This window comes from Eriocheir sinensis, chromosome 12, assembly GCF_024679095.1.
Source record: "Eriocheir sinensis breed Jianghai 21 chromosome 12, ASM2467909v1, whole genome shotgun sequence".
Taxonomy (NCBI): Eukaryota; Metazoa; Arthropoda; class Malacostraca; order Decapoda; family Varunidae; genus Eriocheir; species Eriocheir sinensis.
The window spans coordinates 6,116,895-6,131,245 of record NC_066520.1 but is presented as its reverse complement, the minus strand read 5'-3'; the positions used below and the strand labels follow the sequence as shown (position 1 = coordinate 6,131,245).

Sequence of the window (14,351 nt, the reverse complement as noted above, 5' to 3'; positions counted from 1 at the left end):
GTTAACACCAAACCTGATTTCCAGACACTAGGAACTGAAGGAGATGAGGAGGGACAGAGTGGTGAGTGTTAACTAATTTTTCTCTTATTCCTGCATTAATTTCCTTTCTATTGGTGTTTCTTTTCTTCTCTCCATCCTGTTAGCTCCCACCATGGAGGCTTAATGTGTGGAAATGGTTCCAGCGTAGCTATCAGTAAACAACACCGTCACAATGGATAAGACACTGCCCGAAGCATGACCTCTCACCCGGGTAACCACCTTGTTTTGATGGCACGAGAATGACAGGTTGATGTCAAGGCAGTGAATGGCATCATGTCCACTCCACCAACTATACCTCCACAGCACACACACCCTTGCCACCTTGTTTGCCGCAGGTATGGCCTGATTAGGGCTGGTGGCCTAGAGACAGATATTTCATTATTAAAGCAGAGGAGGGAAAGGGGGAGTATACATAGGAATACATAGGAAGAACAGACACCTTTGGACTATGGCGGGAGGAGGGAGTGAGAGCAGAAGGAAAAACAGGTCATCTCCCATAGCTCCCTTCTTTCCCTTCCTTCCCATGGGCGGTGGAGTGGCACACTGATAGGCTACTTTGTCATTATGTGATAAGTATTCAAGCTATTTTTCTTTCTTTAGTAATACAATCATCCCTCAAATAGCACAGTTTCCAATAGTTCGGATTTGGTTTTATGTGGATTTTCTAAGAAGATTTTTAAGGAGCAGGAAATTTAAAAATCCTAAAAGATCTTCCACGACAATCCATATAAAACTGGAACCAAACTATTGGAAACTGTACTATTTGAGGGACGATTGTAGTGATTTTTTTCCCCAACCCTCACACCTTATATCAATCCCAGAGCTGGCAGTTTTCTTTTGTAATAGCCTACATAGACAAGCTCAGGAGAGAGGGACTTGTACCAAACAGATCATACTCTATGTCTTTTCAAATGCCTGTGTTGTCTCATTTATGTAAAGCCTGTGTCAATGAAAGAATGGTATGGCATGAGTATCACAGTGTTAGCCTACCAGCATCAACACCCACGTGATCTAATATGGAGCAGTGGCTAGAAGGCCTCACACAGCTGTTCATCCTTCCTGTGTAGATGGTTGATGAACAGTTGTACCTGGGGAAGGTATGGCAGTGTACACCTACCTACCTCAACACATCAACACCACGTGATTCAATATGGAGTGGCTAGAAGGCCTCACACAGCTGTTCATCCTTCCTGTGTAGATGGTTGATGAACAGCTGTACCTGGGGAAGGTATGGCATGAATATCACAGTGTTAGCCTACCAGCATCAACACCCATGTGATCTAATGCCTTTGTTGAGCAGTGGTTAGAAGGCCTGGCTGGCCACGACTGCCAGGGCCAGGGTTGGAATCCTCCTCACATCCTCCGCTGCGTGTCGAGTAAATCTAACTCCCCCAACCCAACTTGACGTAGCCCCCTCCCAACACCCCTCATTGCACCCCGAGGCGGCTGCAAGAAACTCGCTAACCCTTCAAAAATCACCAGCGGCCTTGCTAGCAGTTTGCAGCGCACATAATATGCAGTTCAAAATGCATAGAATAGTGACATCTAAGCAAGTGAGAAGGTGCTGCTGCTGGAGCAATGTTAAATAGTAGCAGAGGAAGGCCAGGGACAGGGAAGGCAGGGCAAGGTTAGGAGTGCCATGGTTAGTGTCATGTATCCTGGCACTGAAAAGACCAAGGGAGGAGAATAAAGCTTGGGAAGGGAATTGTAGGAAGAAAAGAAGGCAGAGAGGGAGAGAGAACATGAAGGGAAAAAATACCTAATAAAAGAACAGGAAAGAAAAAAAAGCTTGAAGGAAATATATTAACCCGTACAGTGTGCTCTTTTATAGGGTTCATGCCAGGTGGAACTTTTTCCTTTTTTTTTATTTGACCCTAAAATGTACAAAAATTACAAATTATTTCATATATATATATATATATATATATATATATATATATATATATATATATATATATATATATATATATATATATATATATATATATTATTTATATGCGAGGAATGGAACCGTAGTGTTTGTTGTCTTATTTTTCTGTGTCTCAGAGCTAACAATGTCATACCAGGAAAGGGAAATTTGTCTTTACATTTTTTTAGAGCCAATATTCTTTCCATTATAAACACTTCTCACTGCCCCAAAGCGTGAGTAATGTATTAGTACTTCTTTACATCACAAAAACCTAAAAAATAAACAATAATTGTAAGTACAAGAGAATGATTGGATCAGACAACACTTCAAGGCCGTGTGTATTACAGCCGTAGTTCACAAAGTTCAACAAAACACTAAGAAGCTTCCGACGATAAGTTTTCAGTTCCGATTACTCTGAACCATAATTTACAATTCCACATGCCTTACTGATTATAGAATCAAGGAGTAATTACCTAGAAGGAAGTAACCTACCTTCTTGTATAATGATTTTTGTTGGAATGCGGACAAATGTACAGAAAGCCCTTTAACGTCCATTTAAAAATACCAAGACTTGTCAAGTTATTGCTCTTCACTGTCAATGAACAATGTTACATACAAAACAACAAAAATAAAGGGAATATAAGCCCTCAAAAGAGCTTGCGTATATATATGTACTAAACACTTCCCTAAGAGGTGCGTATATGTACACACACTCAAAAAACTATCGTTACCGTGGGGTCCGAAGAACTTCACAGCGAGCAACCCGGTAATCTCGGTAGGGTTGGTAAGAGTGCTGTCACCCCCATCACCTCAGCTCTGCTGGGGGGAGCAGGACAGGGCCCCTGTAAGGGAGGGATAGAGAGGAAGGGAGACACTGAGACACCAGATATCACCATAATATTAACGGAGTGATTTGAGTGCCACTTGTTTAAGCTTTTTATTCACAAATTATTAAACAATAATGCTCATGTGATATACGTAACAGCGGTGGGTAGAAGTATTCTCCCATATCAAAGACAAAAACAACCATCAATGCATGTCAGATATAGTTCAGTCCATGATGTGCCATCCTGGAACTAATGCTTCCACTGAACGTGTCTTTTCTTTCATGAACAAGTTGTGGACATCTGAAAAAAACAACAAATTGCAATGGTAATAGCATTGCTGCTAAGAAAGATAAAGTCTAAACAGAGTTGGATGGACTTCTACAGGTTGTTTAAATCTACTCTCTTGTGCTGCCTCATTGCCTAATAAAAAGTAGGAACTTTGCACGCTTTTTAAGTTGACGAATAAGGAATTTGGCGCGGGCGTTTTGAATTGCCTGTTCTCAATGGCTTCATCCTTGGTGTCAGTTTGTATCGTGCTGAATGTGTATCGATAGTTTTTTGAGCGTGTGAACGTACTAAACACTGTACGGGTTAATGGTCCCTCTAAGCGAGAAAACTGAGAAAAAATCACCCCTCACACAGAGCACTTCATAATATATATATATATATATATATATATATATATATATATATATATATATATATATATATATATATATATATATATATATATATATATATATATATATATATATATATATCAAAGCATTTGTGATCAGTTTATGCATCATCTATTTGGGGGTTTATATCATGGCACAAATTTGGCCTGTCGCTGCTACGGTACAGCCACAAATTTGGCCCGTCGCTGCTACATGGTACAGCCACAAATTTGGCCTGTCGCTGCTGCTACAGTGGTACAACAGCACAAATTTGGCCCATGGCTGCTGCAGTACAGCCACAAATTTGGCCGTCGCTGCTACGGTACAGCCACAAATTTGACCCGTCGCTGCTACAATTGCAACCTCAAGTGACCCACGGCGCTTACGCCGGTACAGCCTAAATTTATTGGCGGCTGCTACCCGGTACAGCCACAAATTTGGCCCGTCGCTGCTACACGGTACAGCCACAAATTTGGCCGTCGCTGTTACACGGTACAGCCACAAATTTGGCCGTCGCTGCTGCTACAGTACAAGCCACAAATTGACCCGTCGCTGCTACACGGTACAGCCACAAATTTGACCCGTCGCTGCTACACGGTACAGCCACAAATTTGGCCCGTCGCTGCTACACAGTGCAACCACAAATTTGGCCCGTCGCTGCTACGGTACAGCCACAAATTTGGCCGTCGCTGCTACACAGTACAGCCACAAATTTGGCCCGTCGCTGCTACACAGTACAGCCACAAATTTGGCCCGTCGCTGCTACACAGTACAGCCACAAATTTGGCCCGTCGCTGCTACACAGTACAGCCACAAATTTGGCCCGTCGCTGCTACACGGTACAGCCACAAATTTGGCCCGTCGCTGCTACCCTGTACAGCCACCAATTTGGCCCGTCGCTGCTACACAGTACAGCCACAAATTTGGCCCGTCGCTGCTACACAGTACAGCCACAAATTTGGCCCGTCGCTGCTACACAGTACAGCCACAAATTTGGCCCGTCGCTGCTACCAGGTTAATGCAAGGCCATCCAGACGGGAGGCCTCTCCACTCCCTCAGTGACCCGTCAGTCGAGTAGGGACAGCGGTCGGGTCAGCCTGGGCTGCTGTCAACCTCACTGTTTTCCTTGTGTTGTTTGTTTGTTTGTATTACTTGTTTTAACATACATAATGAAAAGAATGCAAACAAATAATGTATTCATTAAGTATGCATAATAGTAATAATGATACATATACATCAATTGAAACTAACAGCAAAATCTTCAATGTTAAAGAACATAATGTCAAGACAATCAGCTTCTTGATGGATCAAGGAATACACACACACACACACACACACACACACACACACACACACACACAGTATAATGGTACGGTATAACTCATATCTAACACACACACACACACACACACACAGTATAAAGGTACAGTATAATTCATGTCTAACACACACACACACACACACACACACACAGCATAATGGTACAGTATAATTCATGTCTAACACACACACACACACACACACACACACACACACAAAGTATAATTCATGTCTAACACACACACACACACACACACATAGTGCAGTTATAACTTATATATAACACACACACACACACACACACACACACACACACACACAGTATAATGGTACGGTATAACTCATATCTAACACACACACACACACACACACAGTATAACTCATATCTAACACACACACACACACACACACACACACACACAGTATAAAGGTACAGTATAATTCATGTCTAACACACACACACACACACACACACACACACACAGCATAATGGTACAGTATAATTCATGTCTAACACACACACACACACACACACACACACACACACAGCATAATGGTACAGTATAATTCATGTCTAACACACACACACACACACACACACACACACACACAGAATAATGGTACAGTATAATTCATGTCTAACACACACACACACACACACACACACACACACACACACACACACACACACACACAGCATAATGGTACAGTATAATTAATGTCTAACACACACACACACACACACACACAGTATAATGGTGCAGTATAATTCATGTCTAACACACACACACACACACACACACACACACACACACAGCATAATGGTACAGTATAATTCATGTCTAACACACACACACACACACACACACACACACAGCATAATGGTACAGTACAATTCATGTCACACACACACACACACACACACACACACACACACACACACACACACAGCATAATGGTACAGTACAATTCATGTCTAACACACACACACACACACACACACACAGCATAATGTTACAGAATACTTAATGTCAAACACACACACACACACACACACACACACACACACACACACAGCATAATGGTACAGTATAATTCATGTCTAACACACACACACACACACACACACACACACACACACACACAGTATAATGGTACAGTATAATTCATGTCTAACACACACACACACACACACACACACACACACACAGCATAATGGTACAGTATAATTCATGTCTAACACACACACACACACACACACACACACAGTATAATGGTACAGTATAATTCATGTCTAACCCACACACACACACACACACACACACACACACAGTATAATGGTATGGATACCTTGCCATGAAGCAAGGCTTTGCCGTTTATTGCAAGCGGTTGTAATATTTGTATCATATCATTTATATATTGATACCATTGTATGATATTCAAATTCATATATACTCAATATAACACATTCATGTCAGATAACATGTTTTTCATTGTATCCTTGCCCTAGCAAATACTACTACTAATAACATCATTCATAACACCCTATCACATCTCACTAACATGATATATATATATATATATATATATATATAAATATATATATATATATATATATATATATATATATATATATATATATATATATATATATATATATATATATATGCATTTTCATTCATCTCATATAAGCATATTTTATTCATATCATATATTCGTATGTATTGCATCTAGTATATTGATATCCATGTTTAATGTTTATATTCATATAATTATATCATGTTATTCTTTTTCACACACACATTATACTAGCATATGTAAAGAACCACATCATGTTCATACTGTATTCATCAGTGATTAGTCACACCATATACATAATCATATCACAGTCACATTCCTCTCATAACGCATCATATTCATATATTCACATCACGAATATATAATAATACATGTGTAACACAGGCTATTTTATGAACTATATTATTGGCTGTTATAATGCCTGACAAACCCTCATCATTTAATACAGCCGTAATGGGTTTTGTGCCTGCTGACTGTACTGACTGTCTCACTGTGCTGAACATGTTATCATGCAGCAGATGCTTAACTCGTTTGTTTGTGGCACGCAGCGCACGCCTCCTCGTCTTGTGGGAAGGAAAACACCATCACTCTGGGTCCAGTTTTGAAGATTCCCTCCCAGTAAGGCACACAGCACTTGTATGGCAGTATTGTTATCTGGGTAAGAGGCAGAAACAATGTTAACAAGTTTTTCACTGTTTTCAGAGTCAGTAATGCACAAAACAGAGAGCGTGACCTCTCCTGACCACAGCTGACCCGACACTACCTGGCACTACTTGGCCTATGTCACGGCCTTCCCCCCCCCTGTGAAGAGGCCTCCCCCTCTAGATGGCCTTGGTTAATGGCAAAAAAATTTATTTCAAGTTTCTTTACAATAGTCTATCGATTTTAACTTGAGCCCTTGGGCGTGACTCAGTCGTTGTCTTTCCCTGTAATCCCAAGCCATTCATAACACCATGCAGTCGTATTGTGACTATGTGTATATTCCACAAATAGATAACGTACGGAATAACAGTGAGACAGATTGCCATGTGCAGGTCATCGCTAGATCTGTCAACAATGTAGGTTTCCCCGGCCCAAGCCACAGAGCTCAAGTTAGAGAATAGTGACTTTATTTTGTTGTGATTTAACCGTGTAGCAGCGATGGGCCAAATTTGTGGCTTTACTGTGTAGCAGCGACAGGCCAAATTTGTGGCTTTACTGTGTAGCAGCGACAGGCCAAATTTGTGGCTTTACCGTGTAGCAGCGACGGGCCAAATTTGTGGCTTTACCGTGTAGCAGCGACAGGCCAAATTTGTGGCTTTACCGTGTAGCAGCGACGGGCCAAATTTGTGACTTTACTGTGTAGCAGCGACGGGCCAAATTTGTGGCTTTACCGTGTAGCAGCGACGGGCCAAATTTGTGGCTTTACCGTGTAGCAGCGATGGGCCAAATTTGTGACTTTACTGTGTAGCAGCGACGGGCCAAATTTGTGGCTTTACCGTGTAGCAGCGACGGGCCAAATTTGTGACTTTACCATGTTGCAGCGAATGGCCAAATTTGTGCCACGATATAAACCCCCCCAAAAAAGATGACACATAATCTGATCACAAATGCTTTGATATATATTATGAAATGGTTTGTGTGAGGGGTGATTTTTTCTCATTTTCTCGCTTAGAGGGACCATTAAGAAACATGATCCCCGCTGCTACCAGGTTAATTATTTTTTTTATGTGTGTGCATGTATAGTGAGTGACCCGTTTGCTCCCCTTCCAGCACTGCCGACACTCCCTGAACGCCTACAACAGCACGCTTGGGGACAGTCGACAGGTGTTCGCCGTGCCCTGCTACACTATGCACATTGGGAACCTCAAGCTGTGCAAGCCTAAGGTATGCTGCTGCTGCTGTTATTACTACGAATGTTAATGATTTTTATTTATTTATTTATTATTTATTTTTTTATGGGGTCTTCGTGGTGCAGTGGTTCACACACTAGGCTCACAACCGAGAGAGCCCGGGTTCAATTCCCGAGTGGAGTGGAAAAATTTGGTGACTTTTCCAATACCCTACGTAGCCCCTGTCCACCCAGCAGTGTACCAGGTATTAATCGGGGGTTGTGTCCCGTCTCCTGGGGTCTGTTCCCTTCTCCTATAATTCCTTCCCCTTCTGTCTCTCTCCGGCATATGACCACAGATGTTGCGTTCACTAAACAAAACTCTCTCTCTCTCTCTCTCTCTCTCTCTCTCTCTCTCTCTCTCTCTCTCTCTCTCTCTCTCTCTCTCTCCCCTTATTGCCTTTGAGCTGCCTCCCTTTGCTGTAAAAATAAAAAATAGAAAGTTTTCACAATTTTGATATATTTTTTTCATTAGCTACTGATCATCCTTTTCTTCCCTGTGGCCCACAGAGTGTGAGTTACCCGAGGGTTTGGATTGACTTCAACCTGGGCACCTCTTCCATCCTCATCCTGTGCCAGGTGGAGAGCACGCCCCCGCCCTCCCACCCGATGATCAGTCAGGTAGTTGCTAGGTGACTAGGGGCCGTATAGCTAAACATTCCGTCCTTTAAGTTCACATATTTGACAAGGCATTCGTTGGAGTTTTGAGCAGGATTAGTTTTATGGCCCTGGTGGTAGTTTGATTCTTCTTCTGGACCGTGAACCTAAAAACACTCATTGGAACCTGATTGACCCACTCTGACCTTTAGAATTAGCTGATATGAGAAGACAAAATTTCTTTTAAGACCTACCCAGGTCTCCAACTCTTTATGATCATATACTATCTCCCAGGGCCCGGACTCATCAATCTTACCAACCACGCCTCGGGTATCTCTCACATTGCGGAGCGCTACCAAAGCTGCGGCATCTTTCAAACCGGCATTCATCAGCGGTATGGTAGCAGCTCCGGTAACTCTCACCCTAGCAACGATTGGTTGGGCTGGACAGCCAATCGTGCGACCTTTGATGCTGTATTTCAGCTTTCACGTGTCGTTTGTTACTAATACACAGACTTCAAAATCAAGACATGTGTATTGTACAGGCGTAAATACTGCCTAAAACAAATAATTAGCGTGGTGATCCTCAATTAGATGCGTTTTTACGAATGAATGCCGTTACTTGTATATCTATTCTTGAAATAAAAATATACTCGCTTGTAGCCTAGCTATATTTTTGAACATTTTGTATGTTACCTTCATAGTTTTCCGTCGCCAGCGCCAGCTCGTGCCTCGCTATCACAAGATTGGGTATTATTCTAAACCTCAACCAAAATTGTCATCATGCCTAATGTTGAGAATGTATTACGGGTATTGCTTCCTTTCCTAACGTTTCTTCTTTCCTAGAAGCAGCGACATGATAACATTCTGACGTAACGAAGGGATTTTTTCTTGTTTTTTTTCGTTATTGGTCTTGTTTATGCGTTCTTTTTCCTATTGCTTTTCTTCTTCTTCTGCCTGTCTTCTTCTTCCTTCTTCCGTTTTCATTATTTCTTCTTTCTTCTCTTCTTCTTCTTCTTCTTCTTCCGTTTTCATGGCTTCTTCTTCATATTCTTCTTCATTTATCTCTTCCAGTATTATAATTGCTATTTTCTATTATTTTTATTATTATCTATTACTTTTATTTTCTGCTTATACGTAATTCTAATGTATTATTTTTGTCTAGGAAGCGAAAAGAACAAAAGTCAATCTCTCTCTCTCTCTCTCTCTCTCTCAAGTGACATTGATGGATGGTTGTTAGTAGTAAGAGAGAGAGAGAGAGAGAGAGAGAGAGAGAGAAAGAGAGATTTTACTCATTTCCTCTTTAACCTTGTAATTTCTGTACCTACCACATAGCTGCCTCCAAAAATTTCTTCTCTATATTATTTCCGTTTAACCTTCTGCCCTCTCTCTCTCTTCTCTCCTCCTCCTCCCTCCCTCTGCCCTCTCTTCTCTCTCTCTCTCTCTCTCTCTCTCTCTCTCTCTCTCTGTCTCTCTCCTCTCTCTCTCTCTCTCTCTCTCACGACTGCTGCATTGGTCAAAAAGTATTAGTCATGAATAATTTCATGGGAACACACACACACACACACACAAACACACACACACACACACACACTGAAAATACTACACACAACACACACACACACACACACACACACACACACACACACACACACACACACACACACACACACACACACACACACAATCATACATTTCTTCTAATTCTTGTTTTCTTTTTTTACTATTTTTTTTCTTTATTTTGCTTCATATATTTTTTTCTATAATTTTTTTTCATTTATTTTTGTTTTTTCATTTTTTCATTTTCCTCTATCAAACTATTCTATTCCCATTCTATTATCTCTCTCTCTCTCTCTCTCTCTCTCCCTCAAAATTACTGTATTATGTAACTAAATTTATCTGTTGCTTTTACTTTTCATTATTTTCCTCCCTCCTCCTCCTCCTCCTCCTCCTCATCCTCCTCCTCCTTTCCTCTTCCTCTTCTCCTCCTCCTCTTTTCCACTCACGCCTTTTTTTCTATCTGATCCTCCTATTTGACCTTTTCTCACCTCCTCCTTCTTCTTCCTCCTCCTCCTCCTCCTTTCCTCCTTCCTCCTTCTCCCACCCATCCAACTGCTTCAAGTCACAAGCTCCACTCCCCATTCAATCCTCCTCCTCCTCCCTCCTCTCTCTCTTCTTCCCTCCTCCTCCTCTTCCCTTTTTCCTCCTTCTCTCCCATCCATCTGTCAGCATTCCACTCTATTCAATCCTCCTTCTTCTCTTCTCCTCCTCCTCCTTCTTCCTCCTCCTCCTCCTCTTCCTCTTCTTCCTCCTCCTCCTCCAAATTACAGTACTCTGGTGTCTGTTTTTAATTATTACTATGCATTCTTTTCCTCCTCCTCCTCTTCTTTCCTCCTCCTCTCCTCCTTCTCCTGCTTCTTCCTCCATCACTCTGTTCTTCCTGCAAAAATAATAAATTTGATACCTCTGAATCTTCTCTTCCTCTTACTACTGTTTTTTCTTCTTCCTCTCTTCTCCTCCTCCTCCCTCCTGCTCCTCCTCTCTCTTCCTCCTCCTCCTTCCTCTTGCCCTCCATCACTCATTCTTCTAAATGTAAATTGTCTCTGAGAATCTTCTCTTCCTCCCACTACTGTTTCCTGCCACTCCTCCTCCTCCTCCTCCTCCTCCTCCTCCTCCTCCTCCTCTCCTCTTCTTCCTCCTCCTCCTTCTCCTCTTCTTCCTCATCACTCATTCTTCCTAAAATAATAAATTTGATACTCTGAATCTTCTCTTCCCCTCTTACTACTGTTTTCTTCTTCCTCCTCCTCCTCCTCCTCCTCCTCCTCCCTCCTCTTCTTCCTCCTCCTCCTTCTCCTCTTCTTCCTCCATCACTCATTCTTCCTAAAAATAATAAATTTGATACTCTGAATCTTCTCTTCCTCTTACTACTGTTTTTCCTCTTCTCCTCCTCCTCTCTCCTCCTCCTCCTCCCATGTCACACCAACACACCTTTCCCTCTCCTTATCGCATACCACTTAGTGCAACCTCTCTCTCTCTCTCTCTCTCTCTCTCTCTCTCTCTCTCTCTCTCTCTCTCTCTCTCTCTGTGGCTTTCTGAGCTTTCCAGGGAAGTTTCAGTGACGCTGGTGTATGACGTATGTGTGTGTGTGTGTGTGTGTGTGTGTGTGTGTGTGTGTGTGTGTGTGTGTGTGACCTTCCTGCTTGTGTTATGCATATGTGTTGTGTGTTTTAGTGTGTGTGTGTGTGTGGCTCTCCTTCCTGCCCATGCCCCTTATGTGTGTGTGTGTGTGTGTGTGTGTGTGTGGGAGGGGGGATTCTATGTTTTTTCGAGTTTTATTTATTTATTTTCATTTTTATTTTTTCTTGTTTTTTTCCTATATTTATCTTTCTTGATTTGCTGTTTGTTTGTTTTTTGTTTCTTTCTTCGTCTATTCCTATTTACTTTCTTTTCCATCCTTTCTCCCTCTCCTTCCATTCTCTCCTTACTTCCTCTAATTCTTTATCTCATTCTTCTCTTTCTTTCATTTTTTTCCTCCTTCCATTATTGCTTTTCCTTCATTCCTTCCCTCTCTCCATATCATTCACATTATTTTCCTTCTCCCTGTTCCTTGTTCTGTTCTTTTCCTTCCTTCCTTCAGGACGACAGGTGTAAGTGCAGAGGTGTGGGTGCAGTAAGGTGACGGGGTACTGGATGCGTGCTCTAGTACTCGGCTGGTAAGTAACGAGGATCAAGCCTCACCTGTAACCCCTGTAACTCACACCTCACCCACCGCGAGTAGTGGGGGATTCTGAGCTGCCCAGTGGTGTAGGCACCCGGCCTTTGCAGTTTCCCTATGTTCTTATGTTCTTATGTTCTTATGTTGTCCAATTTTCTTCTTCCTTCTTTTCCTTCCCTTATTCGTATCATTCATTTTCTTTCCTTCCTCTTCTTTTCTTCCTCTTCCTTGTTTGGTTCTTTATTTTCAACTTCCTTGTTCACTTTCTTCCTTCTTTGGTCTGGTTATTTTCCTTTGTTTCTTACTTCTTTTCCTTGTTTTCTCCTTCCTTCTTCTTTCTTCAATTATCAATTTCCTTTTTCCTCTATTTGTCTCTCTTTTCCTTCCTTCCTCTGTTATCAATTTCTTGCTTTTCTTTTATTTTAACTGTTGTTCTTTTTTTGTTGGTCACGTGTTTTTGTTTGTTTGTTTTATCTGTTTTATCTCATTTCTTTCCTTTCTTTTTTCCTGCATTTCCTTCTTTTATTAACTTCAATTTCTTTTATTTTCTTCCTTTTTTTCATATATATTATTCGTGTGTGTGTGTGTGTGTGTGTGTGTGTGTGTGTGTGTGTGTGTGTGTGTGTGTGTGTGTGTGTGTGTGTGTGTGTGTGTGTGTGTGTGTGTGTGTGTGTGTGTGTGTGTGTGTGTGTGTGTGTGTGTGTGTTTGTGTGTTTTGACTTAATATTAAGTATGTACGTAATAGTTTTTTTGTTTTTCACTTCCTTCCTTTTCCTTATTTTCTTCTTTCTAACCTTCAAGTTACGTTTTTCCGCCTTCCAAATGACGTGTCCTGTTTGTCTGTTTGAATGTCTGTCTGTATGTGTCTGTTGTATGTCTGTTTTAAAGGTCTGTTTGTATGTCTGTTTGCCGTATGTGTCTGTGTATTGTATGTCTGTCTGTTTGTGTCTGTTTGTGTGTATGTCTGTATGTGTGTTTGTATGTCTGTTTGTGTGTATGTCTGTATGTGTGTCTGTATGTCTGTCTGTTTTAATTTTCTGTTCCTCTTGTATTTTATTATTATTATTATTATTATTATTATTATTATTATTATTATTATTATTATTATTATTATTATTATTATTATTATTATTATTATTATCATTATTATTATTATGTGATGTTGAACGCTTATCATGTTTTTTTTAAATCTATTTTCTTTGATCTTTTTCACCTTTTTCTCATAATTAGATTTTTTAACTTCTATTTTTTGTTTATATATTTTTTCTGTATTTTCCTTTTTTGTTCTGTCTATTTTATTTTATTTCAATACAAGTTATTCTTACGATTTTTTTGTCTGCGTCTGTTCGTGTGTTTGTCTGTCCATCTTGCTTGTCTATATTTGATTAAATTTAATATATTTATAAATGAACGTCAATCACTTTCACCTACGTCAAATATTTACTCATCAAATCTCAAGCGTTACGAAACCAGGTGAAGAAGATACAGGTAAGGCCTAATTAGCATCACCTGACCTTCACTTTCATTCACTATCCTTGCAACGTTTTTTTCTCACTCTCACTAATCAAATCTTAAACGTTTCAGACCAGGTGATAAGATAGACAGGTAAGGCCAATTAACATCACCTGACTTTCACCTTCATTCACTATCCTTGCAACGTTTTTTCTCTCACTCTCACTCTCTCTTTACTAACCAAATCTTAAACGTTTCAGACCAGGTGATGATAAGATAGACAGGTAAGGCCTAATGATAAAAAATACAGGTAAATAAAAATAATCGAGAAATACAAATGAAAAATAAAAATAAAAACAGGTGAGGTCTAATTATTAACACCTGAC

The 14,351-nt window shown here is 40.7% G+C and overlaps 1 protein-coding gene across 1 annotated transcript in view; it reads left to right on the top strand.

The window, feature by feature from the left end:
- LOC126997249 (synaptonemal complex protein 2-like) overlaps positions 1-8,838 on the top strand; it is a 15,561-nt gene extending 6,723 nt beyond the window's left edge. Inside the window, exons 4-6 of the mRNA XM_050858246.1 lie at positions 25-61; positions 8,085-8,198; positions 8,713-8,838. Of these exons, the coding sequence (XP_050714203.1) occupies positions 44-61; positions 8,085-8,198; positions 8,713-8,838 (258 nt within the window). The 5' untranslated portion in view covers positions 25-43. The remainder of the gene's footprint in view (positions 1-24; positions 62-8,084; positions 8,199-8,712) is intronic.
- Positions 8,839-14,351: the final 5,513 nt, after the last annotated feature.